Source organism: Parastagonospora nodorum (assembly GCF_000146915.1).
Source record: "Parastagonospora nodorum SN15 chromosome Unknown scaffold_8, whole genome shotgun sequence".
Lineage (NCBI taxonomy): Eukaryota > Fungi > Ascomycota > Dothideomycetes > Pleosporales > Phaeosphaeriaceae > Parastagonospora > Parastagonospora nodorum.
The window spans coordinates 322,550-346,857 of record NW_001884556.1 but is presented as its reverse complement, the minus strand read 5'-3'; the positions used below and the strand labels follow the sequence as shown (position 1 = coordinate 346,857).

Sequence of the window (24,308 nt, the reverse complement as noted above, 5' to 3'; positions counted from 1 at the left end):
GGACATCAATGTTCCGGTGGGACAATTGCACCCATGCAAAAGATATACATGATGACATACTCGAATACTACAGATCTTCTCATACAAAACTCAAGATCCCCAGACTAACCCTGCCTCCCACAACTTGATCCCTCTACACCCCCACCACTCTAACCCCGCCAAACTACCCCATCTTCAATTGCCCACAATGGCAGGCAAACGCATCGTCTTCACCGGCGGCTCAGGCAAAGCCGGCCGCCACGTAATCCCCTACCTCCTCGCCCAAGGCTACCAAGTCCTCAACGTCGACCTCACCGACTTCCCCGACCCCAGCGCGGGCGTCTTCACCCTCAAAGCCGACCTGACCGACAGCGGCCAAGTCTTCAACGCGCTGACCTCGCACTACGGCTTCAAGGACTACGAGGGCCCTCACAACGCCAGCCCTCCAGATGCGGTCATTCACTTCGCCGCGTATGCCAGGAACATGCTCGTGCCGGTACGTCTCCGAACACACTCCTCTCCCGCCTTCCCCTCCTGACCAGCAAACCCAGGACAACGAATGCTACCGTGGTAACACGACGAGTACATACAACGTCATCGAAGCCGCCTGCAAACTCGGCGTGCGCAAGATAATCATCGCGTCGTCAGAAACAACCTACGAAGTCTGCTTCGGCCAGGGCGATCTCGACTACACCTCCTTCCCACTCGACGAAACCCACGACGTGAATCCCATGGACACTTACGCCATCAGCAAACTCTGCGGCGAGAGGGTAGCCAGGGGCTTCGCGCGCCGCTTCGACGCAGACATCTACGCGCTCAGAATAGGCAATGTCGTCGAGCCGCATGAGTATGAGAGAGATTTCCCCGCGTATATCAAGAATCCCGCCATGCGCAAGAGGAATGCGTGGAGTTATATCGACGCGCGGGACTTGGGGCAGATATGCCATTTGTGTGTGCAAAAGGACGGGTTGGGGTTTCAAGTCTTCAACGCGACCAACGACACCATCACTGCGACGTTTCCAACGCGCCAGTTCTTGGAGCAGTTTGCGCCGAATAGTCCCGTGACGCGGGAGATGGGGGAGTGGGAGGCGCCGCTGAGTAATCGGAAGATTAAGGAGGTGCTTGGGTTCAAAGAGGAACATGATTGGAGAAAGTATTATAATCCTGACGCGTAAGGGGTGAATGTAATTCGTTATATGGAATGTTGAGATCATGTCAAGGACTTGACAAACCTCGTGACTCGACTTACTGCCGTCTCAGCACTGCTGTCTGTCATCCCACTCCGATCCGAATCGATACTCCTGCGTCTCCGAATCTCCTTGACGAACTTGGGCCACGTATTCGTCAGGACGAGATTCTTGACATGATTCAGCGCCTGGTCGAAGACATTGATGCCAAACTGCCGTGATATGTCTCCAGTGTATCGCGACTCCAGTATCGCTTCCTCGTCATCGTTCTCCCTCGACACCGGGACGTCAAAGGTGAACGGCATTTCGAAAGCAAAAGGCAACGTTGGGTCGACGCGAGCCTTGCCGCAGACTTTGCGGGCTGAAGCTTCGAAGACGGCCTCGAGGTCTTTGAGTTGTGCTGAGGCGAGGTTGAGCGGGAATTCTGCGTCGCGAGGGCTAATGAAGTCGATGTATATCTTCAGAGCGGCGTTGTACATGTCGGCGCGCTGTTCTTGGTCGAGAGATAGGTCGCGCGACCAGGTGACTTTCCACTTCGCTACACGTGTCAGGAAAGCGATATTTTCCCCAGAGAAGTCGTTGTACGCCGAGAACTCTTGCAGGGGCTCGGGATGTTCGTGGAGGACGCGATTGAGTGCCGTCATGGTGAGCAGGCGGTCGCCGTTGTATCCATTACTAGCATACCGGAGGACCTGATCTTTCTCCACGAGCTCGAAGGTGGATCCTTTGTCGCCTCCATTGACTCGAATGGTTGTTGATTGAGATGATGTCTCCCACTTATCATTTGAGTAAATGACTTTGCGGTTTGTCTGCCATAGTTTGATGACTTGGTATGCTGGCACGAAGATGAGGAAGCCTTCGAGAACCATGGTGTGAAGCTGGATCCTAAGAATCGTCAGCATCCTGCCTTAGTGTTAGATGCCGTTAACTCACCATTGGCTAGGAGGGAAGTATGCATTGACTTTATCGAATGCTCGGGAATACGACGCGATTAGGAACATGGGCGTAGCGTGAAGGCTAATAAGTGCAAATGTCAGCAGGTCGTCGTTGATCGAAGGCTCCAGACATACCCTGAGAGACAAGCACCAATGGTTTGTGTTCGCCATCCCATGGTATCGCGGATATTCCAAGCTCTCCAGATCAGCGAAGGAGCGACACCCCAGGTCCATACAAATTGCCAAACAACACTTGGCCACCACTCCCATCCAATGTACAGGTCTCGGATCTGCTCTGGAAGAGTTTCCCCTCGTATCTCCGTGCCGCGGACACCAAAAGAAGGGTGATACTTTCTGCAAACCAACCACATGCATACGGTGAGAAGTGTCTTTGAAACATTAGCCTGGTCGGTGACTCATATCAAGCTGCATACCTGAACAGTGATGCCAATGCCGATGAAAACCAGGACCTTGGTATCATACTTTAGGCTTCGTATCCTGGAAACCCACGAGGAATTCGCACCGTTGTTCCCTCCTTTCCTAATCAAAGCTGGATGGGTGAATCGCTTCTGCAGTTCCGCAACGTGCAGTAGCCGGAGGTTGGCGGCGTGGAACAGCGCAATACCGAGAGGAAACCAAGTGCCCATGACGAAGTACTGGATATCATACGCAACGAGCACTCGCATCGTCACTCCCACGGGATACACAATCTGGGACAAGATCCAATAGAGATGTAGGAAGATGACGGACGCAAACGACAATCCCAGGCCCCGGACCTTGAGGATAGGTAGCTGTCGGTTCATCCAGCAGAATACCATTCCTGCTACAATGATGACAGTCCATACTGCGCAAAAGGTGATGTAGAAAATTCCCACGCCGTCGAACTTTGGACTTTGTGGCGGCAAGTTGTAGATGGTCAAAGCCGACATGTCCATAGTGAGCGATTGATGGGAGGTCCGGAAAGGAGTGTGAGTATCAGAAGGACAAAGAGTGTAAGGAGCTGGACATGTGACGGGAAATAGTGGGTGACTCCTCGTCAATATAGCAAGACTGCCCTATCCTACGTCAAGCGGCTCTACGGAGTGCAGCTCTTGTTAGGATCTAATTTTGAGTTCATCGGCCGCCACTTTTCTTCCAGTCTGCTGCTCTTCGCAACGTATTTAGTGAGCAGATGCTATTCGTGATGGGGCAAGAGATCTACCCGAAAAAGGCGCTACGATCGCAGAGTTTCAAACTACATAGGACGACACATTTGGCCAAGATGATGCAATCGTAGATCTTCATGCCTGCACCAAGTGCTCGGATCCCTGCTGTGGCTGCTTTTATCGAATTCATGGTCAGATCACTACTGTCTTGCAGCGGTTCATCGAAAATCCGACGGCTCCACAATTTGTCAATGTCAGATACGGTTGGCGCCGCGATCGTCGACGCTTGACTTTGAAAAGCAGGTACAGCTTCACTAAAGCTGGTATGCCGCGGTCTTTCTGGACAAGCGGAACCAAACCAGAGTTCTTATTTCCATGACGCCGGGAAACAAGATGCAGGTACGCCGTGAACTGCAGTCATAGCGTCGCAGTGCTGGGGTGGTACATCATTATATTAGTGTGACGGAGAGGGCTTTGACGACAGGACAAAGGAACATGTTTGGAATTTGGTTGTGTTGTGATTTGCGGCCGTACGATTTCGAGGTTTGTCGGTCGGCAAGGTAGGGTTCCGGAGGGTGTGATCGACAGAATGTCTTGGCAATATCCCCTTGAGTTGAAAGACTAAGGGACAAAAGTCCATGTTCATGGCCGAATGTGACCGATCGTAATCATCTCTTGTAACAGACGCCGAAGTGGTACGCTTTATCTTAGATACTCCGGGGAAAGCTGGAGCTGGGAACGATGACACTCACAACGTGAGCGAGCAGTGGTTCCTTGTCGGAGCCATGTCCGCGGAAAAGCAACGAGTTATGAGCGACCGGTGGTTTCTAGAGTCGCCGTCATAGCGACCGCCTGTGGTTGCACTCCGACAAGATAGAAAGTCCTAAGATCCTAAGGTAAAGACGATGTGCCGAGAAGTCGGTTGGTGCGAATGTGTACCTGTCCGGAAGCTGATCTGGGGACGACGCTGACTAGGAGTGAATCAATTAAAAAGAAGATTGCACACCCGAGCGAACTGGCCAACTCGTGGGATCCTTGCCCGTAATGGCACTGGCCATGCCGCGCTCTGCTTCAATTGTGTACCTCAGAACTCTGCGGTTTTTTTTTGACCAGGTGTGCTGACCGGTCCCGTGTAGAGATTTCGCGCTGCAAGCCTGCACTACAATCCGGCACACGACACAATTAGAAAAGGTGTGAAGGGAGCCATGTAACAACCTGACTGGAGTTGGATTTGATTAAGGGCCAAGAAAATACGGATGCTGAGTATTAATGTAAATGGAGAATGACTATTAGTGCTAGATGCTTGCCGAATCCCAGAGTGCTTGAGAACTAATGGGATCCTTTGGCGGGCCAAGTGACTGCTGTGGATGATGCAGCGTAGTTTGGGCAGTTAGAGGTCATTCTTTGCGTTGTTGAGAAGCACGCGAGGGCCGGGGTACAGTCCTGGAGGTGGTGCACATAGTGTCAACGATGTGTACGTGCGCGACAGTTGTAAGAGGAACTCAACAGTGTTGCGGTTTGATCTTCCCATTGTCGAGTCGTCTGAGATGTGTATCACGATCGGGCTGTCGCGTGGTGTTGGGTTGAGTAGAGGCCTTATGTGGGCAGCCGCAAGGAATGCGCCTTGCCCATGCTTAGCTCCGAGCTCGGCGGCCCCAGCTCCATGGGTAACTTTTTTTGACACCCGCAGTGACAAGCGATCTCCAGCTCGTTTTTGCCGCTCGTCGATACCCCCAAGTTCCCTGCGCTGTACTTCTTCGCTGTTCAATCGTATACATTGTAATTTGTTTCTTGTCAACAGTCGCCCATAATGACGCCATCACCTTCAGAAGCTGCAGCAAAGATTGCGCAAGCCGCTGCTGGCACCAATTCGTCGGCCAAAGTCTACAAGCGGGAGTCAAACACAGCCAGAGTACTGGGCGCAGGTATGGAATCACCTGATTTGGAAGGGAAATAGCTGACAAGTAAAGGATGTGCGGGAATCGCGGAGCTCATGGTCTTCCATCCTGTCGACACCACGGCGAAGCGGTTGATGAGCAATGTTGGCAAGGTACACGGCCACCGTATCTAGACAGAGATGCCTGTTCTGACCCCTCCTAAGATCGAGTCCGCATCACACCTTAACAAAGTTGTCTTCAGAGACGCCGCCGGGGCCTCGGTTCCTGGCCGATTCTTCTCTCTCTTCCCCGGTCTCGGATATGCTGCGGCCTACAAAGTATGTGCACATGGCGCAGAGAGGGAGCAGGTTATTGACAGCGCCAGATCCTCCAACGCGTGTACAAGTACGGTGGACAGCCCTTCGTAAGGGACTATCTGGCGCAACACCACGGCGGTAGCTTCGACCGCACATTCGGCAAGGGCAATGGCAAGGCAATCATGCACGCGACCGCAGGTTCCATTATTGGAATTGGTGAGATCGTGCTGCTGCCTCTCGACGTGCTCAAGATCAAGCGACAGACCAACCCGGAGGCCTTCCGCGGTCGTGGGCTGATGAGGATTATTGCTGACGAAGGCTTTGGACTGTACCGAGGGTGGGGTTGGACCGCCGCACGTAATGCACCTGGATCGTTCGCCGTAAGTTTTCCAAAGGTTCACTGACTGCTTTCCATCTGACAATCGAACAGCTGTTTGGTGGATCTGCCGCGGCCAAGGAGTACCTCTACAAACTCGGCGACTACAATAGCGCTTCGTGGTCGCAGAACTTTGTCGCCTCGATTGCCGGTGCCAGCGCCTCGCTTCTCGTCTCTGCTCCTCTCGACGTCATCAAGACGCGAATCCAAAACAGGAACTTCGAGAACCCCGAAAGCGGCTTCAAGATCGTGTCCAAGATGATGAAGAACGAGGGATTTACTTCCTTCTTCAAGGGACTCACACCCAAGCTGCTCATGACTGGGCCCAAGCTTGTCTTCTCCTTCTGGCTTGCGCAGACGCTGATCCCCGCGTTTGGCAAGATTATGTAAATTCGAATTCGAGCTGTGTTTGTGAACATGTCTGTATGATACCTGGGCAAATGATTTAACGGGTTCTTTGGATAGGATGGTAGGCTAGCGGCAGGGAAAACGGCGCACGACAAGCGTGTCTTAGTTGAAAATAATCAAAAATCTCCATTCCAACAAAGCTGTCACATGAATCGCCGCCGGGAAATGACGTGGTGGGCTAAACGCTCATTGATGTTGCCCGCTGCTTGCCCAGCATCGAACGCTTTGACATCACGTGCAGATGTGCTCCCTCGTGCCTGCAGTGCAAGTTGGTGCACTATTGGGGATGATGTATAGTGGACGATGTGGAACGCATACGTCAGAAGACTTGTACACCGCCTTGCCAGAGTGAGCTAGGCAGCAGACGGCGGTAGTGAATGTGATGTTGGTTGAGTGCAACGGGACCAACGGGCGAACTTGTGACCCTCAGTCGGGGCCGCCAAGCAATGTTGCGCAGAAGCACTCCAGGGACAACCATCGACCTTTGTACTTAACACCCTCCACCCCAGCACCCCGCGATACCCTCAACTTATACCCCCAGGTATCACCTAGCAACACATTCAACAGCTCCACCTTTATCACACCCCGTTCTCGACCGCCAACATGAATCCTGAGTAGTACGTAACCTCCCCACCGCCACAAGCCGGGGAGCGATGCCATGGCATACATGACTGAAGATGTGCTAATCCGAGTGCTTGCAGAGTCACTTATACGAACCCCCCATCGCCCTGTGGCCCCCAAGCCCTCGCTGTAGGCACTCGCTGACCGCTCTCTCACGACAGATACGATTACCTCTTCAAGCTTCTGCTCATCGGAGACTCTGGCGTCGGAAAGTCGTGCTTGCTGCTTCGTTTTGCCGACGACACATACACAGAGAGCTACATCTCGACCATCGGTGTCGACTTCGTGCGTGCACCAGCAGCCTCCTGGCCATGCCCGGCAACAGGCTAACACAAGCTAGAAAATCCGAACCATCGAACTCGATGGCAAGACGGTGAAGCTACAGATTGTATGTCTTGGACGCTGCAACAACTTTCTGCGACAGGCTGCTAATACTAGCCGTAGTGGGATACCGCTGGTCAAGAGCGCTTCCGAACCATCACATCCTCGTACTACCGCGGTGCCCACGGCATCTGCGTCGTCTACGATGTCACCGACATGGACTCGTTCAACAACGTGAAGCAGTGGCTGCAAGAAATTGACCGATACGCCACCGAGGGTGTCAACAAGCTGTTGGTGGGCAACAAGTCCGATATGGCAGACAAGAAGGTGGTCGAGTACACCGTAGCAAAGGTAGGATGCACCACCCCACAGATTCCCGTACATGTCTAACACACACAACAGGAGTTCGCAGACAGCCTCGGTATCCCATTCCTCGAGACTTCCGCAAAGAGCGCCACCAATGTAGAGCAAGCTTTCTTGACCATGGCCCGTCAAATCAAGGAGCGCATGGGCACCACAACCGCCAACACCAAGCCAACCGTCCCGATCGGGCAAGGACAGGGTGTGCAGAGCGGATCTGGAGGCGGCTGCTGCTAGAGTGTTGCTACGACGAACAGTGGTGTGCTGGAATTCAAGCGGTGATCAAGACGAGCAACATACGGCGTGGGTGTCTGCGTTCCCATTCTGTGACTTTGGTAACGATAACTTAATGCTCATGGTTATGGCTATGGCTTCTTTTCAACGACTCTTCATGTCTACCCATGTCGCATCTCCTGGTCCTACTTGTATGGCGCAGCCTGAACCAGAAGGGGAACACTTGTTGGATTTTCTAGATTGTGCATTGGACTGGTCGAGGTTCGTTAGAGTCTCCTTTTTGTGTGTCTAGGTGTTGGCAGGCTATTATATCTTTTTCGTAAGGGTTCGTTCACCCAAGACCCGTGACTTTCTCTATGTGACCAAGTATGCATCAGAATAATCAATGCTGAATCGTTGCTCTAACACCAAGAAATTTTGTTTTCTTATTCCACACGCCCTGCGTCTTGTTGCTCCAGCTTGAATAGGCCGAGGTAACGCGCGGACGTACAATGTCGTAGCGATCCTGGCACTGGCTAGGCACCAGCATCACAAACACAACATGGCAGTGCACAAGCCTCGCGAACATTTGTTTGGCGCGATTGCGGCACCGCGTCACGCATTGCCTGCGGGCCTGATCCCACGCCAACGATCCGCCTGCCGTTCTGCTAATCCCGAGTCACCTCCCTCTGCTTCTTGAAAGACACCGACTGCAATCTCAATCTACCCAAGAATGTCCATCCGAAACGGATCCCTCAAAGCGACACGATGGCTATCGAACGAGCTTGGTCTGGCAACAATGAAGACCGCCGGAAAGGACGTTTACATTCTTATTCTGGCGCGTTACGTCCGGCTGACAGCCTACGGTGCAGTCGCGCTAATCCTGGCTCTCTACTTCCAAGAACTCGGCTTCACGGACGAACAAATTGGACTATTCATGACACTGACGCTACTCGGCGATGTCTTGATCAGTCTTCTTCTGACGCTGGTCGCGGACTCGGTTGGACGCAGGACGATACTTTTGTTCGGAGCGATTGCCATGGCTGCATCGGGTGCGATATTCGCGACGACAAGCAACTATGTCTACCTACTTATGGCTGCAATCATCGGTGTCATCAGCCCCAGTGGGAATGAGATTGGGCCGTTTAGAGCGGTGGAGGAATCTACGTTGGCACATTTGGTGCCGGAGGCTCAACGCTCTGATGTATACACTTGGTACGTGGTGCTGGCGGTACTCGGCACGTCTACCGGCCTCGTAGTCGGCGGAACGGCCGTGGATCATCTACAGGCCAAACCGGGGTGGACCGATCTGGATGCATATCGCGCCATCTTTTGGATATACACCGGCGTCGGCTGTGTCAAGGCTCTCATGACTCTACTTCTAAGTCGACATTGCGAACATGCCGACCACAGGTCAAATCAGCCCAAGGAAAGTGATGAGACGGAGCCGCTCCTCAATAGTACAGATGGCCCGGATGGTGATGAAGCCGATTCCCAGGTCGCTACTCCGGTAAAGAAGCCCAAGAAGATGTGGAGTTCGATCAGCACCATTTCGAAACCTAGCCGTGGAGTCTTGTTCAAGCTGTGCAGCCTGTTCTTCTTCGACTCGCTTGGCAGTGGCATGGTTCCGTTCTCTTTGATCAACTACTACATGGAGAGAAAGTTTGATCTTGCAAAGGGCAAACTTGGTGGAATCATGTCCGCTACATGGTATGTTCGACAAGTGCGTAAAGACTACATTCGCTGACATAAAACCAGGTTTGTCTCTACGATTGGTAACGTATTTGCCGCATCTCTAGCCAGGCGCCTCGGCCTCATACAAGCAATGGTCGTGACCCATCTCCCAAGCTCTATCTTTCTAGGCCTGGTTCCTGTGCCCTCTGGTCTGCCATTGACGATTTGCCTTCTCGTAGGCAGATCAGTGCTGAACTCGATGGATCAAGCACCGCGCTCAGCATTTTTGTCACTCATTGTCCTGCCCGAAGAGCGGACAGCGGTCATGGGCGTGGTTAATATACTCAAGACGCTGGCACAAAGCTCAGGTCCGTCTCTGACGGGCGTTCTGGCTGGCCGTGGTCACTTCTGGGTAGCATTTGTTGTAGCAGGCTCTTTGAAAGCTGCGTATGATGTAATGCTACTGGCATTCTTTGGTGGGAAGGTGCACCCACGCAAGGATGGGCCACTTGAAGAGAGCGGTGATTCGAGCGACGAGACTGGCAATCGTGAAAATACGCCTGAGGCTCCAACTCCTGACCCAGGCTTCACTTCAGACCAAGCTGTTGTCGAAGGCACGGTTAGGTTATAGCCTACGTGGCAACTAATAGACAGGGCGTCGACTCGCATTCTTCTATCAACTAGATCGTGTTCAGACATCTTGTGTAGCCTCACGGAAAACCAGATTCCACATAGAGACCGAGTATGCGGCCCTACTTTGGGCAGACAGGAGGTGGCAAAAGGCTGTTCCACGGCGAAGCGGGTCAGAGCGTGTCCATCCATGCCTCTCGACATGTCGCACACTGTGGGATGGGGAATGATCGGCTCGGGCTGGGGTCGCCGCGCGCCGTGAGAGGTCTAGCCTCTGGGTCCCTGCATATGCATTGGACCCTTGGGGGTGTCGCGATAAATCACAGCTATCGCTCATTACCTTGAGCATCCTACTTTGAGGCGCGCAAGTCAGTCCGATCGCGTTAGAATTGATTCACATTACTTTTTTCAACTTCGTGCACACTTGACGTCTGAGACAGATCGGATCCCGGCTTCCGACGGCGATAATCAGGTCTTATCGCGGCGACCTCGGCGAATCAGCCCTACGGACAAACCTCCGACTTTTCTCGTGACGACCGACGACGAGCCATCTACACTCGAACATTACACCGGCTACATCGAGAAGACATCTGTAGATACACAGACACGTATACGAGCCTTTCAGGCTCATCTCCAACCTTCTGGATCGATCCTTGCTAAAACAAATCCGACCGATGGCGCCCGCGATTCTGACTCAGCAACCCAAGATTTTGTTCTTGGACGCATACGACTCCTTCTCAAACAATATCGTTGCCTTGGTCGAACAGAACGTGGATGCGGAAGTTGTCAAAATTTACATTGATGACCCGAACTTCGTGGGGAGCCAGGATGCAAAGAGCACGGGTGCCTTTCGGGAATATTTGAAGGAATTCGATGCAGTCATTGCTGGTCCTGGACCAGGCTGGGCCAAATGCAACACAGATGTCGGCCTCATGAAAGAGCTCTGGTTGCTTCAAGATGAGGATCTTGTACCTGTACTGGGAATATGTCTGGGCTTCCAATCGCTCTGCCTTGCGTTTGGTGCGGACATCGAAAAGCTGAACGAACCAAAGCACGGAATCATATCCGCAGTCTTGCACGAGGGTCAAAGCATTTTCCGAAATGTTGAGCAATTGCTGGCGACACAATACCACTCCTTGCAGGTGAAGCTCAACCATCCAATCCAGACCAAGCGAGCTGTCAAATACCCGGCGCAACTCTGGGAGCCGACCAAACGCTGTCCACACCTGGAACCATTAGCTTGGGATTTTGATAGCGAGCTCAACGGCGCAGTACTCATGGGCGTTAAGCACGTGCTCAAGCCATTCTGGGGTGTCCAATTCCACCCGGAGTCCATCTGTACAAATGCTGAGGGTACACGTCTCATTAAAAATTGGTGGGAAGACGTGCAAGCCTGGAAGAGGAAGCGCATGTTTAGACATATTGCACCCAAGACTTCCCTTGACTCACATCCCTCCATGCCTGTCACCTTCAAAGAAATACGCCGCGAGCTAGGCATACAGGGTGGGCCAGTAAAGCCTAATTACAGGCGTGGATCGGCCATCCAGTCCCTTGATAGCGATACGATTGCTCCCCATGAGCTGGCGTCCTTGGTGGCTCACGGCGACGGGCATTTACTTCCCGATCTCCCACCAAGTACTGTTCATTGCCTCACAACGGGAAGTGGAAGGCTCACTGTCGCCGACGTATGCGAACTTCTCGACATCCCGAGGCATGAGGCTATAGTTCTAGAGTCAGGGTTGCAGTCCAACCTAATGCCCATGGCAATCGGCACGGGAAGATACAGCATCATTGGGCTGATCATTCCTGGGGAAACTTTGCGACTACATTACTATGCCAACATAAGATTGATGCAGCTCAGAGATGGACACGATGAATTGCATACTGAATGGACTGTGGCGGACCCCTGGCCATACATCAAAGAGGTCATGAAGAGCTTGCAACCCTCGACACCACCTCGTACATCTACCTGGGCTCCATTCTGGGGAGGACTCATGGGGTATGCATCATACGAAGCCGGACTGGAGACCATCAACGTCGAAGTCGACCCAGCAGGATACCCGGATATCTGCTTTGCGTACGTCACACGAAGCATTGTATTTGACCATCAAGTCAAGAAAGTCTACGTCCAAAGCATTCGTGGGACCGACGACGAGGAATGGGTAGAAGAAATACAACAAAAGATCTACGAAGCCGCCGCTTATAAGTCACTGGAGTCGACTCCAAGCTCCTCGCCCGTTGCCAACAGAAACGTAAAGAATCCTTTCGACGAGCAGGGCATCATGTTTCAGTATATTGATTCATGTGATCAACTCATGGTCAGCGCCGACAAGTACTGTGACAAGGTGCGCTCATGTCAGGACGCCATAGCTGATGGCCAAAGCTACGAGCTCTGTCTTACCACATGCAACTGTATCCGCGCTCGTACCTCGATAGCTAGCAGAATATCGCAGTCGGAGGACAACGAGCATTCTTGGAAGATGTATAGACGCCTCACTGGACAAAACCCTGCCCCATTCAGCGCGTACATGAGGATGCACAATGTACATATCCTCAGCTCTTCTCCGGAGCGGTACATCAGCTGGGACCGATCTCAGACGGCACAGTGTCGGCCAATCAAGGGCACAGTACAAAAGAAGCCAGGCGTTACGCAGGAGATGGCGCACGCGATTTTATCTTCTTCCAAAGAACGCGCGGAGAACCTCATGATTGTCGACTTGACTCGACATCAGCTTCATGGTGTCTACGGCTCTAAGAACGTACGAGTCAGCCAATTGATGGAGGTCGAGGAGTATGAGACACTTTGGCAACTTGTCTCTGTTGTGGATGCAGTGCCTAGTGGGGTTCGCAAGGCAAACACACCCGAAGAGTGGCAAGAGCCGACCGAGCGCATCGCCCCCGTCGGCCAAGAAGTCCCATACCTAGGCTTTGACGCCTTTGTCGAGAGCCTACCGCCAGGCAGCATGACTGGCGCACCGAAAAAGCGATCTTGCGAGATCCTGCTGAAGCAAGAAGAGGGCGTGAGGCGCGGCATCTATTCTGGTGTGCTCGGATATCTAGATGTCGGAGGCGGAGGCGACTTCAGCGTTGTGATTCGCACCGCTGTCAAGATCGACAATCCAGACGACAACAACAAGGTCGATCTCTGGCGTATCGGTGCTGGAGGCGCGATTACTAGCCAGAGTACGCCTGAAGGCGAGCATGAAGAGATGCTCGCCAAGTTCCAGAGCACCTCGCGCGCATTCAGGCATCTGCCACCTCCCAAGCCTCCGCTGAAGGCCAAGAGGATCGTCATCGAAGAGCCAATTAGTCCAGAGTTTTCCGAGCTCCTGGCGGGTCTGCGAGCGATAGGAGACCCGGCAGACATAGATGATTTGAGTCTTGACGATGCGCAGATGATGGTGAGGGCGCTTGAAGCTGAGTTGCGCAGGAGAGGAGCTCCACCTGCTGAAGGGGCTGAAGAGGCTGAAGGGGTTGAGTGATCAAGAGGGATGACGAGAGATTTTACCAGTGATACCAAATTTAGAATTTTGTTAGAAGTATGCATAGGTTCAACACCGAATAGATTATATTGTTGCTGTTCAATCGGCACGTCAGAACATCTACCAACATGTATGAAGTTGACTATCTCCACTGAACTAGGCCATTAGAGCCGTATAAGATACAGATCTACACGTTCCAGACTGGTTCTATGTATAGAGTTGTAGTGGAGGTGTAAGATGACTAAGCGAGCATTTGGTGGAGACGTGTTACCGGCGATGCGCGTCCAGGTACACAGCTTCGACGACCGCAACAACCACACTTACGACCCCGCAATCGCAATGGCGACAGAGGCGCCTGACCCTCGAACCTTCCAAAGCTGGGAAGATGCATTCCAATACCCCATTCCCATAGTCCGCAAGCTCGAACGGCAGCTCCGCAACAATGCCGACGAGAATCGCGAGAAGCTGCGGTCGCTCGTGGGGTAGGAAAGCCACCACACCATGTATGATAGATACTGACAATGCTTCAGAACGAGCTACCGCAACCTCCTCGCCACGGCCGAAACAATCATCGACATGGAAGTGCAAATGCAGCAGGTCGAAGCCAAGCTTGCAAGAGTAGGCCAGAGCTGCAACTCCAGAGGCGTGGAGCGCATATCGAACAACGCGGTCAAAATGGATTCGCATGCGCGCAGTCACGGTCAGTCCTTGCCGCCGCTTTGAGGACGCGCAGAGTGTTGACGCAAGACACAGACGTGCTGCGATATACCTTTGCATCACAGCTGGCGGTGCTGCGCAATGCGCCGGTCATCATGGCAAGGTTGATGAAGAGAGAGGGCTCGTATTTGCTTATTGCGAAGATACTCGTTATCTCAAGACTGCTGCATAAGGCGCTGGGTCAGGCGGAGAATAAACCGCCGATTGTCGATCAGTTGTGGGAGAAGGTGCTGTCGATGCGGCGCAAGCTGTTGAGGAGGATTGATAAGCGGCTTGCGAGCACGGCGGGGGAAACGGGGGGGTTGGTCGAGAGTATGTGCGCGTACGCGCTGGCGACGAGTTCGGCGCCGTCAGATGTTTTGCTGCATTTTCACAAGGTGCGCTTGGAGAAGGTGGTTGGGGGGCTCAAGAGGGCGGATGATGAGCTGGCGAGGCATGGAATCACTGCGCTGAAGCTGTGCATACAGACGTGTCTCGACACGCAGACCATCTTCCCGCGACGGCTGGCTGATGCGTTGGCGAAGTTGAAGGCACATCCTTTGATTCAGGATGCGGATGTCCGAGGGCTTTACGAGTTGAATCTGGATGTGCATGATCGTTGGATTGGGGACGAAGCGCGGAATTATACGCCCTGGCCACGCCACGATGAGCTACAAAGACCCGAGGCGGAGAAGATTCTACATCGTTGGTCGAAAGATGCGATTGCTGCGTTCCTGAAAGGCATCAAGAAGGCGCTCGATGGAGAAGATCGCCTCAAAGAAGTAGCGCACTTGCGACAGGAGCTGATTGAGACGTGGATTCTGTCTGGCTCGCGCATGGCGGGCGTCAAGTCTGCCAACGTGCTCGACGACCTGCGTGACACAATGAACGAGAAGCTGGAAAGTATCGTTCGTGCGCGCACACAGGGATTGCAAAGTGTAGTCTCGGAGTTGGCAACTCGAGTAGACGACCGCACATCATCTGATTCCTCTCCCGCCTCCCTATGGCACACAACAGAAAAAAGTTCAGACCTAAGCAACGGCGCCGAGAAGTTCAAAAGCACCATCCTCAACACCTACCAGGGCCGCGACCAGCATGTAAACGGCCTCACAGCCGCATTCGACATGTGGATGGATTCAGTCCTCGAAGTCAAAGGCATAGTCAAAAGCATGAAAGAAGCACGCTGGGACGACACCTTCGCAGACGACGTCGACTCCGACTCCGACTCTGACCTGGGCGACTCAAAGCAGACACTGCTCAGCGACGACGATCCACGATTACTCGAAGACGTCACGCAAGAAGCGCTCCGCGAAGCGCTGCAGAATTTTGGATCAAGCTTTGCAAAATTGGTGAGCGAGAAGATTGGCAGCGACGGGGATGCAATACATAAAGCCGTTTTCGCCACACGCATAGCCCGCGAAATCAGCGATCGCATACCGCGCTTGAAACTCCACGACAAAGCAAGCGCACTCGCATCCCCGTTCGATAACGAGACTTTACAACACCTCCGCGCAGTCTTGACGTTGAGTATCACGTCCCCGACGATCCAAGCGTATCAGGCTTCGCTAGCGAAATCTCTGACTTTGTCATCGAACAATCACATCTTGTGGGAGGGCAATCCCGCGCTCCCTGGGCAGCCGTCGCCTAGTACGTTCAGGTTTCTGAGGGAGGTGAATAGGCATATGGCAGAGATTGGGAGTGATCTCTGGGCGGCGGAGTGTACGCGTGTGTTGAAGAAGAAGGTTGCGGAGGGGGTCAGAGGGGTTTTGGAGGGCTTTGTTGAAGATGTTAAGAAGAGCGCGGAAGGGAAGACGAAGACAGAGGAGGAGGATGAAGAAAACGAGGAAGCCGATGCTGACGACGATTCTGCACGTGTTGAAGTACAGCAGCGGCGACTCAAGCAGGTGCTTTTCGATGCGCTGTTTATCCAGCGCTTTACAAGCACTACAGAGGATGGGAAAGATGGGCTGGAAGTCTTGGTGGAGAAGGTCGACGTTGATTTGGATGAGGAGGGGGTTAAGAGGCTCAAGAAGAACGCGGGCGAGTATGCGAAGAAGACGTATTTGCTGTTTGCGCTGCTAGCCTAGCCGTTGGAAGTGAAAATCAATCATCCATTCTGCAGGACAGTGTTTGTGCTTGTTTATTGCTATCCAGTCTCAATCGGTAGATTACCGCCGTTGCTTGTGGATTACGTCGTGTAGTAAGGCTTGAGTACAGGCATCTTGTGAGCCAAGCATTAGGATTGGTCCTGTCGTACGCTTTGAGCCTGATAGGTTATGCTGTAGGGTAGCTGAAGGAAGTGTTGCACTCCAGGATTTGGCTCAGCGGTTGTGCTGGGTAACGAAAACTAGAGAAAATGGAACAGTCTGTATCTGCACATTATTATGACCTTTGTCCCGCCTAAGTCCTCCTACATACTTTTTCTTTCACGTTGATTTCCGGTTCTAAAGACTTGCCATGACTACTCCTTCGGTATCACAATTCACCCCACCCATTTCATGCTTAGACCAATGGTGGGGTCTGGGCGTGAACACAGGTGGACTTGGTATACGTATCGGTGCTCAATGCCCGGATAGGACCCTCACGGACGACAAGGCATGTGTCCCTCCTGCGACAACAATCACAGAATGCCCCATATTTTGGACACCCGCAGCTACAAACTCTGCTACAACAATATGCTGTTCAAGGTACTGAACACCATACAAGACCGACCAAAGTATCCACCCCGAGGCATGCTAATACTTCGGCGCAGTAATTATTCTTGGAACGAGAGCGCACCCTAGTTGTGCTTCAGTCACGCTGGGCGGATCGAAGTCACTGCCCTCTACTGTCGTTCGGAAGAAAGCACTACAGGTACATACACGGTTAGCATGGAATAACAGTCTCCGTACGTTATTGGGGGTCCTACTGTTGCTTTCGTTGCAGCGCGGACATCTTCGCACGACACTGCTGCCGGCGCATCGACTTCTTCACAATCGAGAAATAGCCTATCTGGCGGTACTATCGCTGGAATTGTCGTCGGGTCAATCGCTGCCCTCGTCGTCATACTCTCCTCGATCTTCCTGCGATGGTGCCGGAAGCGCAACCAGGCGTCCGATCTAGCACTACAAGACCAACTGCCCAAGTTCATACCTGGCACATACTACGAGAAAAAAGCAGCGCTAGATGCCCCTGAAAGGGACCAAGGCGATATTGGAGAACCGACAGAGCTTCCTGCGGCGTTTTCAATGTCTCACTCAGTCGAAGCCGTGGAACTGCGCGGTGAGAATATCACACATAATACAAAATATGTGTAAATAAATCTCTCGGGGTGAGGGGACCAACCGGTTCTCAGTGGACATATTGCCTAGCAATAGGAATGTACGTGGCAAAGTTCCAGTTATAGAAATGTCTTGTAGAGAGTAGAATCGATTCGTATAGACAAAATCTTGAAGGTACTATGCTCAATTAACGTGGGAAACGAGCGTCAGGCCAACGAATTCGATGTATCTTAAATGATTTAAACAAAGAAGCCGCCACAGGAATAAAGACAAATGCAACTCAACATCAAAAGAAGGATAATATGCTTTAGTACCATGAACTTGTTCTGAACGAAAGGCCGTACAGCATCTCATGTAGAAAGGAACGCTTACACCATAGACCAGCCTGCCAAGAGGAAACATAGAACATGCACACACCAAGATACCTTATACTTCTTGGGTGTGGGCAAGCAAAAAGAAATGGCAAAAACATACAACAGCGGGGATTCGCCAGTGGTCACCCACCTGACTACTAATCCGCCGGTGCGCTGCTTAAATATGGCTGAGCGGACGGGAAGCCTTGTATTCAACGCCCTATGGTCGTATGTGAAAGCTAAGATCACACAGCAGCAATATAACCTGGAAAACGGTGTGAGATAAGCAGTGTTGGTGAGACGAGATATCAAAACTCCTTGAGAGTTAATTTGCAGCGCTATTATGGTTCCATCGTGATCATAACTACATAGCGTCAGCTATCCATGGGTGTTTCAAAAGTTCAGTTGCAGACTTCCTGTCTTCCGGCCGACGTCTGAGCATCGATCGCATGAAGTCGAGAAACAATTTCCTTTCCTCTCCTTCAAGCACTGAGATTCTATCCTCGAGTGAGATCGTATGGATATGCGCACTCTTAGAACTACCCGTCCAGTGTCCTGTTCGACTTAGCAGCGTCTATATCGGGACGATCTCAGTGACTTACCTTGCTCGTTGAAAACCTTCTTTGTTATATCGTTGCTTTGCGTGTATTGAAGTGGAGGCATTCCAAGGTATGCGACTATTTCGGAAACATGATGTGTCCCTAATGACTTACCTTCGTTGTCACAGGCGTCAAATAGGTGCTGATTTTCAAGCAAGTCTCACACCTAATCAAAAGTAAGCTATTGAGGCTTCTTCCCAATATGATTGAATACTTACTAACGTAGCGACACTCCAAATGTCCACCTTGGAGCCCCACTCCATCTCGAAAACATCAATCATGCCTTATCACATCTTCATCGATCAGCATTCATTACCAAGCACATCACAACATCATTCACTATCACTCCGAACTTTACTAGTCTATCATCGCAACTTTCAACATGCAAGCCACGTCCCGCAGACTCATCAAATTCGTCGGCAGTGTCACCCTTGAGAAACTCGACTCCAAGACTCTCCCAGTAGTCAAAGGATTCTGCGAAAAAGTCGAGAAAGAACTATGTCGATACGCAGGGCTGATTCAGCCATTGACTTGCTTACATGATCTAGAATCCAAACATCACAAATGCAGAGATCAAGGGAAGCAAGTGGCACAAGTCCGACGACGACCCAAACGATAGCGAACTGGTCATCTCCATCCGCTTCAAAGATGAGAATATCAAGAAGATTGCCACTAGCCATGTGCACCAGGATGGCACTGGGAGGATCTCGTAGTGCCCATGACCTGATTAATGAGTACACGCGAAGGATGGACGAGAATGCGAAGGAGGTTTTTGTACAATGTCCGCGTACATGGCGTTCTCTTTTCATCTTAGTACACAGCCTATCATTTCCTCATATATATGAGCTCATACGCAACGCAAATCAAACCCCACGTCTTCTGAACTCGGTCTTGTTATAGTTTTGATGCACATTACGAGCCTTTCCTACCAAGAAACGACGTGGCCAGAGTGTGTGATCCTCAGTATGACCATGTCGTAGCGATACCGGGTACGTTAGATTGGAATGTATGGGTAGAGATTGGGGCTGTGGGCGATCTAAAGCTCAAGTTCCATAAACTTCGCCGATGTGAATGGTAAGCCCTGACTAGAATGCTCGTGGCTGCTCCTGCCCGCTAAGCTCGGTTCACAATCCCGTGTGGTCTAAAGAACTTTGATGGTGAAGCTACACCGATTAAACCTATCACTTCCTCCGTAAACGTAGGTGGTCCATTTGAGTACTGCACTCGGCCGGCTACTCTCTCGCGCCGTCGAAGTTTTCACTTTGCTAATGCTACCCTGATCATCATCCCGCGGGCTCATCAACAGGTTCATGGTACATTCAGAACAAGCAAAGGTCATTCTTATTTCACGCCTTACGACATTCTGTAGACGTCAGGTTTCGTGACGAGCACCGAATCATCCTCAAAAGTCTGTCTCGCTTGTATCCTCAGCCCATCCTCCCAGGTTTAGAACATATTCAAAGAGCGATATGATGAAGACATTTGTGATGGAGCTTCCGGGGCTTACGGTTCGAATATCCCTGTGGGGCCAGTGTTTCTAAGCCAGGAGACGCTTACTCTTTACAGTGCCTAAGTTAAGTGGGGTTACATGAGGACTAGTGGCCTCACATATAGTGCGCAAACAGCCTCAACAGTGGAAACGACCCACGACTTCGTTCTGTTCTTTGTTATGGGTAAGGCAGAGTGACTGCGATGTGTCAGTCATCTGGTGATGTGTAAAGCATGCGTTTAGGCTGCCGCCAGATGAGCATACTGTACGCCACGGACTTGAATCTTCAAATAGAACCAAAGAGTTGCATAGTCGATTTGCGTAGTGGCTTACGAAAGAAGGATCCCATATACATGAAAATTTCTCTCTTGCAGCCTAACAGCGGCGAAGATGCATTACGCGGCAGGTAAACCGAAATTTACCTCAAAAGATCATATCAATCGATTTCGCTTATATGCAGTAGAGTAATATTGATCTCTTAAGATGTCTCTGCCATTTTTGACGCCTATTCAGTTTTCTACCTATCAAGGTATCCTCTATGATGTTTTTCAACTATTTCCGGCATTTTGTTGCCTTGTCTATGTCCGGGCTCTCCCGCATACAAACCACAGTGTTGCCGATGGGCCTAGCTACAAAGCTCGACTCAGCCTTGCATATTTGCACTTCAACGCCCTGTAAAACTATAAGCAACGATATAAGCTATGACGTAGAGCTTCAGATTAGTGCTGCTTAGCGGAGACAGCAGAAGGAAAAGTAATATAGTTATGCGCAATTCATTTTTATCAAAGGTACTCCGGGTAGTTCGAACTAGCTATGGACAATGCAGATGAAATCGAGTTTCCTCTAGCCCCTCTTATTAGTATGACTAAACCTCAAAGATCACCATACTCTTCTCGAATGATCTCCGCACCACGTTCAGCTACTGCATAGACCGGGCCCACAAGATTGACGTCCGGCAGGCGGCCAAAGGTTGAGACGTCGCAGACTCGAAGGCCCTTCGTTCCGTATCTACAGCGAGGATTGTCAGTGTATTTCTAATAAGATGCGCAATCGTTTCAAACATACACTCGAAGGCGGTAATCGACGACGCCGCCTTTGTCCTTGGGAAGCATGCGGACTGTGCTGGATGCATGCCAGTTGGGGATCATTGAAGTCCTGGCGTACCTGAAAGGCTGCGTCAGTCTTGCTTTGGTACAAGTCTCAAAGGTGATGGTGACTCACTCCAAGATGTCTTCGTCGCTCTGAACATTTGGTCCGGGCGAGACTTCCTTGTCGACCCACTGCGCCCAGGCAGGGTGCCCTGCGATCTTGCGCAAGTACTTCACATCTTGCACTGCCATGGCTTCATCGGCCTTTTCGGTAAGGTACTAAGACGGACAAGATGTTAGACCGCGAAAAACTGTCACTTTTGGCAGAGACTTACGTTGGGATCAATGACCGGATCACTCAACGGGGAATTACTTCCCACCTTGACACTTCCTCTCGACAAAGCCGCCATATTCGACACTGTCAGAGAAATATACGTGGTATTCCTCTGGGGCCGGCCATATTTGTTAAAGGCCTGCGGGTACCACACACTCTCATAAAGGATCTCATTGTGGGCTTGGTGCACAAGGCCGGCTTTGACGATGTCCCCAGCACCGAACGTCTCAAGCTCTTCGTCCGAGATTTCTTGGAAAGCGTTGGTGCAACCAGGGGGGGCTGACCACTTACTCTTGGCTTTCTCGTGAGGGTCAGAGCTATTGTAGAAGATGCGTTGCTCTTCGGCGAGGAAAGTGAGGTCGTTGACCTGGATGATATGGTCAGCGTCTAAAATCATGTCAAATGCAGCTGGATCAGCCTTACCATGTCAGTCGTACTGGCTACATCGGCAAACTCTGGCTTCACAGAATAGATGACACTGAAAGCGGTGTGATCTTGCATGTGATTGCCAACGTTATCATTGGCGACCACAACCGGAATGCCATACCTGTCTAGCTCATCCTGTGGTCCAATGCCGGATTGCTTAAGGATAAAGGGGCTGTGAAATGCACCCGCGGAGAGGATGACTTCCTTCGAGCAGGGAAATGTTGTGGAAGATACCATCCTCAATGAAAGTCACACCGACAGCATGGACTTCGTCCGTTCCAAGTGTTTTATCGTCGAAGATGATTCGGGCCACGACGGCTCGGTCTCGAACATTGAGGTTGGTTCGCCCCTTTGCCGCTTTGTAATAGGAGTCGTAAGAAGAACTGCGCTCGAAGTTCTCATCTAGCGTCATCGTGCCTTGCTTGATGCCTATTGGATTGCCGCCGTTCTGATCTTTCACAACAGGAATGCCAATGGCGCTTGTCGCATTCATGAAAGAGGGATTCGATCTGACGACGTAGCCCTGGAAGCCAATTTTGAGTGGTCCTTCGGTGCCATAGTTGGCCGGATCCCAGGTCATGTACGTAGGGTCGTTGGTGTTTGCAGGATTGCCGACGAAGACGGTGCCTTTCTTGGCGGCAGCGGAAACGGTCGTCCAGTTCCATCCCGGATTGCCGTCAGTCTCCCACTGATCATAGACGGAAGAACTTCCAAGACCGTAGAATAAGCCATTGGTAGCACTGCTGCCTCCAAGTGCTCGACCACGGTGGTAGTTCATCGTTCGATTGTTGAGCCCCTTCTGTGGGATGGTAACGAAGTTGTAATCGATTAAGCTTAAGCCACCGTTAAGGACGAACTGATTTGCTCCAGCTGTCTTTTATGTCGCCACCGTTTCCGGGTTAGGCCCGGCTTCGAAGACGATAACATTGTGTTTGCCGCTTTCTGTAAGACGATTGGCGAGTACGAGGCCCGCTGTCCCTCCTCCTACGATGCAAAAGTCATAGCTGGGCTGGAACTCGACTTTAGGGGCATGAGGGTATTGATAGGTCGAGAAATCTGGAGGATTGCCAGCGACAAGCTGTGCAAGCTCGAGGCATCCAAGCAGGATCGCTGAAGCAGAAAGCCGTGACATCATGCTCGAAGAGTTTAGTTCAGTGGAACGCAAAGTGGATGATAATGCTCACTGAGCTCATTGCGATTGGGGGCACTTGTTGATTTTTATATCTCTTCCGGACAGCAAGGCTCCATTGGTCGAAGGCAATTACCCCTCTCGATCGATCTCAACTGCAATTTCATGGTAGGCCAAGGCAAGGCCAAGGCTGACAGTCTGACAGTCTGACATCGGGAGCATCATTAAATTAACGGCATGACTGGGTAATTTGCAGTTGTGGTATTCTGGCATTCCAACGCCTTATGCTCCGTGACGGCGTGGGATCCACGCAGGATTCTTGAAAGATGCACAGCCGGAAAGTCTCAAAACTAGACCGCTTCGTCGATGTGTGGTCAATTTATGCAATTCGAGAACAGCATTACGTCCGAAGATGCGATGAGGAATGGTTCAATCCATGAACGCTGGCCTCAGCATGAGTTCCGGCAGTTCCGCAACCCAATTGAATGCCCATTCAAGAGTCTCGGAGATGAGCTCCGAAAGCCTATACAAGCAATAGCGCTAGTCTTAAACTCGCCCGTAAGCAAATACCGCACAAAATCACCACCGGTAGGAGACCGAGGGCTTGGCAAACACAACCATACAGCAAGGGCAAAAGCAAGATAGTTGTTTCTTAAATTTTCGTTAATACAGAAGAAGTACATAAGCTTTAACTTTATTACCTTGCTTTGAAAAAAGGTATCATTGCGTTGTACTGCTGCTGCTGTAAGCACGCGAATTGTCCCACCGGTGCTTCTCAGGTGCAGTACCTATGCTGGCAATTTCTCTGCATTACAGATTTTCCATGTAATAAGACAGTCTTCGCTGCTGATGGCGTCCGGCGGTAACAATCCAGTGTGGATTCGCACCTGCTACGCACCCGATCTTCAAAGCGCATGCGAGAAGATTATCGAAACCGCAGCATACTTTAACCGCGTAGATCGCCTCTCAATGCTCGACAACGAAGATCTGTATGTAGGCGACGCTGCGGACTGGGCGAAGCTATTACTGCGCATGCCGCTGCTCCCCGATGCCGTGCCTCATATGGGAGGCGATTCGGCGCAAGAGGATATCCCACTCGATGACAACCTACCTGAGGACGAAAGTTTTATAGCTCTTTATGAAGCGTCGTAGCGAGAAAGGCAGGATGTCTATCTGCTTTATAAAGAAGCGTTGAGGGAGGAGGTAATCATGCTTTTGTATCTTTACATTCATGAACAGCTGATCTGGCTCAACACTAATGTCCGAGAGCATGTCTGGGAATTCGATGCGAACTACTGTAGAGGGGTTGCGTTGGATAGGATCCGCGGGGGGTGATATCCTGGCGGCGATGAGTCTCTTAGATATCCTGGTGCACGGCCGATATGCAGTGACTTCTAGATATGGCGACA

The 24,308-nt window shown here is 51.5% G+C and overlaps 10 protein-coding genes across 10 annotated transcripts; 7 read left to right on the top strand and 3 right to left on the bottom strand.

Moving 5' to 3' along the window:
- Window positions 1-187: 187 nt before the first annotated feature.
- On the top strand, window positions 188-1,154 carry SNOG_05617 (hypothetical protein; the record flags this gene model as incomplete). Its single annotated transcript, XM_001795965.1, has 2 exons — window positions 188-475; window positions 531-1,154. The coding sequence occupies 2 exons, from the start codon at window positions 188-190 to the stop codon at window positions 1,152-1,154; spliced, it is 912 nt and encodes a 303-aa protein (XP_001796017.1).
- A 35-nt stretch (window positions 1,155-1,189) lies between these two features.
- SNOG_05616 (hypothetical protein) lies at window positions 1,190-3,036 on the bottom strand (the record flags this gene model as incomplete). The annotated part of the gene is made up of 3 exons (XM_001795964.1): window positions 1,190-2,051; window positions 2,237-2,391; window positions 2,536-3,036. 3 exons carry the CDS (start codon window positions 3,034-3,036, stop codon window positions 1,190-1,192), a joined length of 1,518 nt encoding a protein of 505 aa, XP_001796016.1.
- Window positions 3,037-4,290: 1,254 nt separating this feature from the next.
- Window positions 4,291-4,572, top strand: SNOG_05615 (hypothetical protein; the record flags this gene model as incomplete). Its single annotated transcript, XM_001795963.1, has 2 exons — window positions 4,291-4,359; window positions 4,546-4,572. The coding sequence occupies 2 exons, from the start codon at window positions 4,291-4,293 to the stop codon at window positions 4,570-4,572; spliced, it is 96 nt and encodes a 31-aa protein (XP_001796015.1).
- Window positions 4,573-5,056: 484 nt separating this feature from the next.
- On the top strand, window positions 5,057-6,363 carry SNOG_05614 (hypothetical protein; the record flags this gene model as incomplete). Its single annotated transcript, XM_001795962.1, has 5 exons — window positions 5,057-5,171; window positions 5,217-5,296; window positions 5,318-5,461; window positions 5,503-5,820; window positions 5,871-6,363. The coding sequence occupies 5 exons, from the start codon at window positions 5,057-5,059 to the stop codon at window positions 6,204-6,206; spliced, it is 993 nt and encodes a 330-aa protein (XP_001796014.1). The 3' UTR covers window positions 6,207-6,363.
- Window positions 6,364-6,728: 365 nt separating this feature from the next.
- Window positions 6,729-8,083, top strand: SNOG_05612 (hypothetical protein). The gene is made up of 5 exons (XM_001795961.1): window positions 6,729-6,838; window positions 7,007-7,130; window positions 7,186-7,233; window positions 7,290-7,517; window positions 7,569-8,083. Exons 1-5 carry the CDS (start codon window positions 6,828-6,830, stop codon window positions 7,761-7,763), a joined length of 606 nt encoding a protein of 201 aa, XP_001796013.1. The 5' UTR covers window positions 6,729-6,827; the 3' UTR covers window positions 7,764-8,083.
- A 389-nt stretch (window positions 8,084-8,472) lies between these two features.
- SNOG_05611 (hypothetical protein) lies at window positions 8,473-16,308 on the top strand (the record flags this gene model as incomplete). Its single annotated transcript, XM_001795960.1, has 7 exons — window positions 8,473-9,449; window positions 9,498-10,037; window positions 10,179-10,301; window positions 10,669-13,444; window positions 13,751-14,007; window positions 14,056-14,143; window positions 14,167-16,308. The coding sequence occupies 7 exons, from the start codon at window positions 8,473-8,475 to the stop codon at window positions 16,306-16,308; spliced, it is 6,903 nt and encodes a 2,300-aa protein (XP_001796012.1).
- Window positions 16,309-16,848: 540 nt separating this feature from the next.
- On the top strand, window positions 16,849-17,715 carry SNOG_05608 (hypothetical protein; the record flags this gene model as incomplete). Its single annotated transcript, XM_001795959.1, has 3 exons — window positions 16,849-16,908; window positions 17,104-17,482; window positions 17,642-17,715. The coding sequence occupies 3 exons, from the start codon at window positions 16,849-16,851 to the stop codon at window positions 17,713-17,715; spliced, it is 513 nt and encodes a 170-aa protein (XP_001796011.1).
- A 483-nt stretch (window positions 17,716-18,198) lies between these two features.
- SNOG_05607 (hypothetical protein) lies at window positions 18,199-18,696 on the bottom strand (the record flags this gene model as incomplete). Its single annotated transcript, XM_001795958.1, has 4 exons — window positions 18,199-18,389; window positions 18,437-18,511; window positions 18,548-18,575; window positions 18,652-18,696. 4 exons carry the CDS (start codon window positions 18,694-18,696, stop codon window positions 18,199-18,201), a joined length of 339 nt encoding a protein of 112 aa, XP_001796010.1.
- A 119-nt stretch (window positions 18,697-18,815) lies between these two features.
- SNOG_05606 (hypothetical protein) lies at window positions 18,816-19,146 on the top strand (the record flags this gene model as incomplete). The annotated part of the gene is made up of 2 exons (XM_001795957.1): window positions 18,816-18,917; window positions 18,982-19,146. 2 exons carry the CDS (start codon window positions 18,816-18,818, stop codon window positions 19,144-19,146), a joined length of 267 nt encoding a protein of 88 aa, XP_001796009.1.
- Window positions 19,147-20,794: 1,648 nt separating this feature from the next.
- On the bottom strand, window positions 20,795-22,548 carry SNOG_05605 (hypothetical protein; the record flags this gene model as incomplete). Its single annotated transcript, XM_001795956.1, has 6 exons — window positions 20,795-20,930; window positions 20,988-21,086; window positions 21,144-21,264; window positions 21,501-21,711; window positions 21,768-21,891; window positions 21,956-22,548. The coding sequence occupies 6 exons, from the start codon at window positions 22,546-22,548 to the stop codon at window positions 20,795-20,797; spliced, it is 1,284 nt and encodes a 427-aa protein (XP_001796008.1).
- Window positions 22,549-24,308: the final 1,760 nt, after the last annotated feature.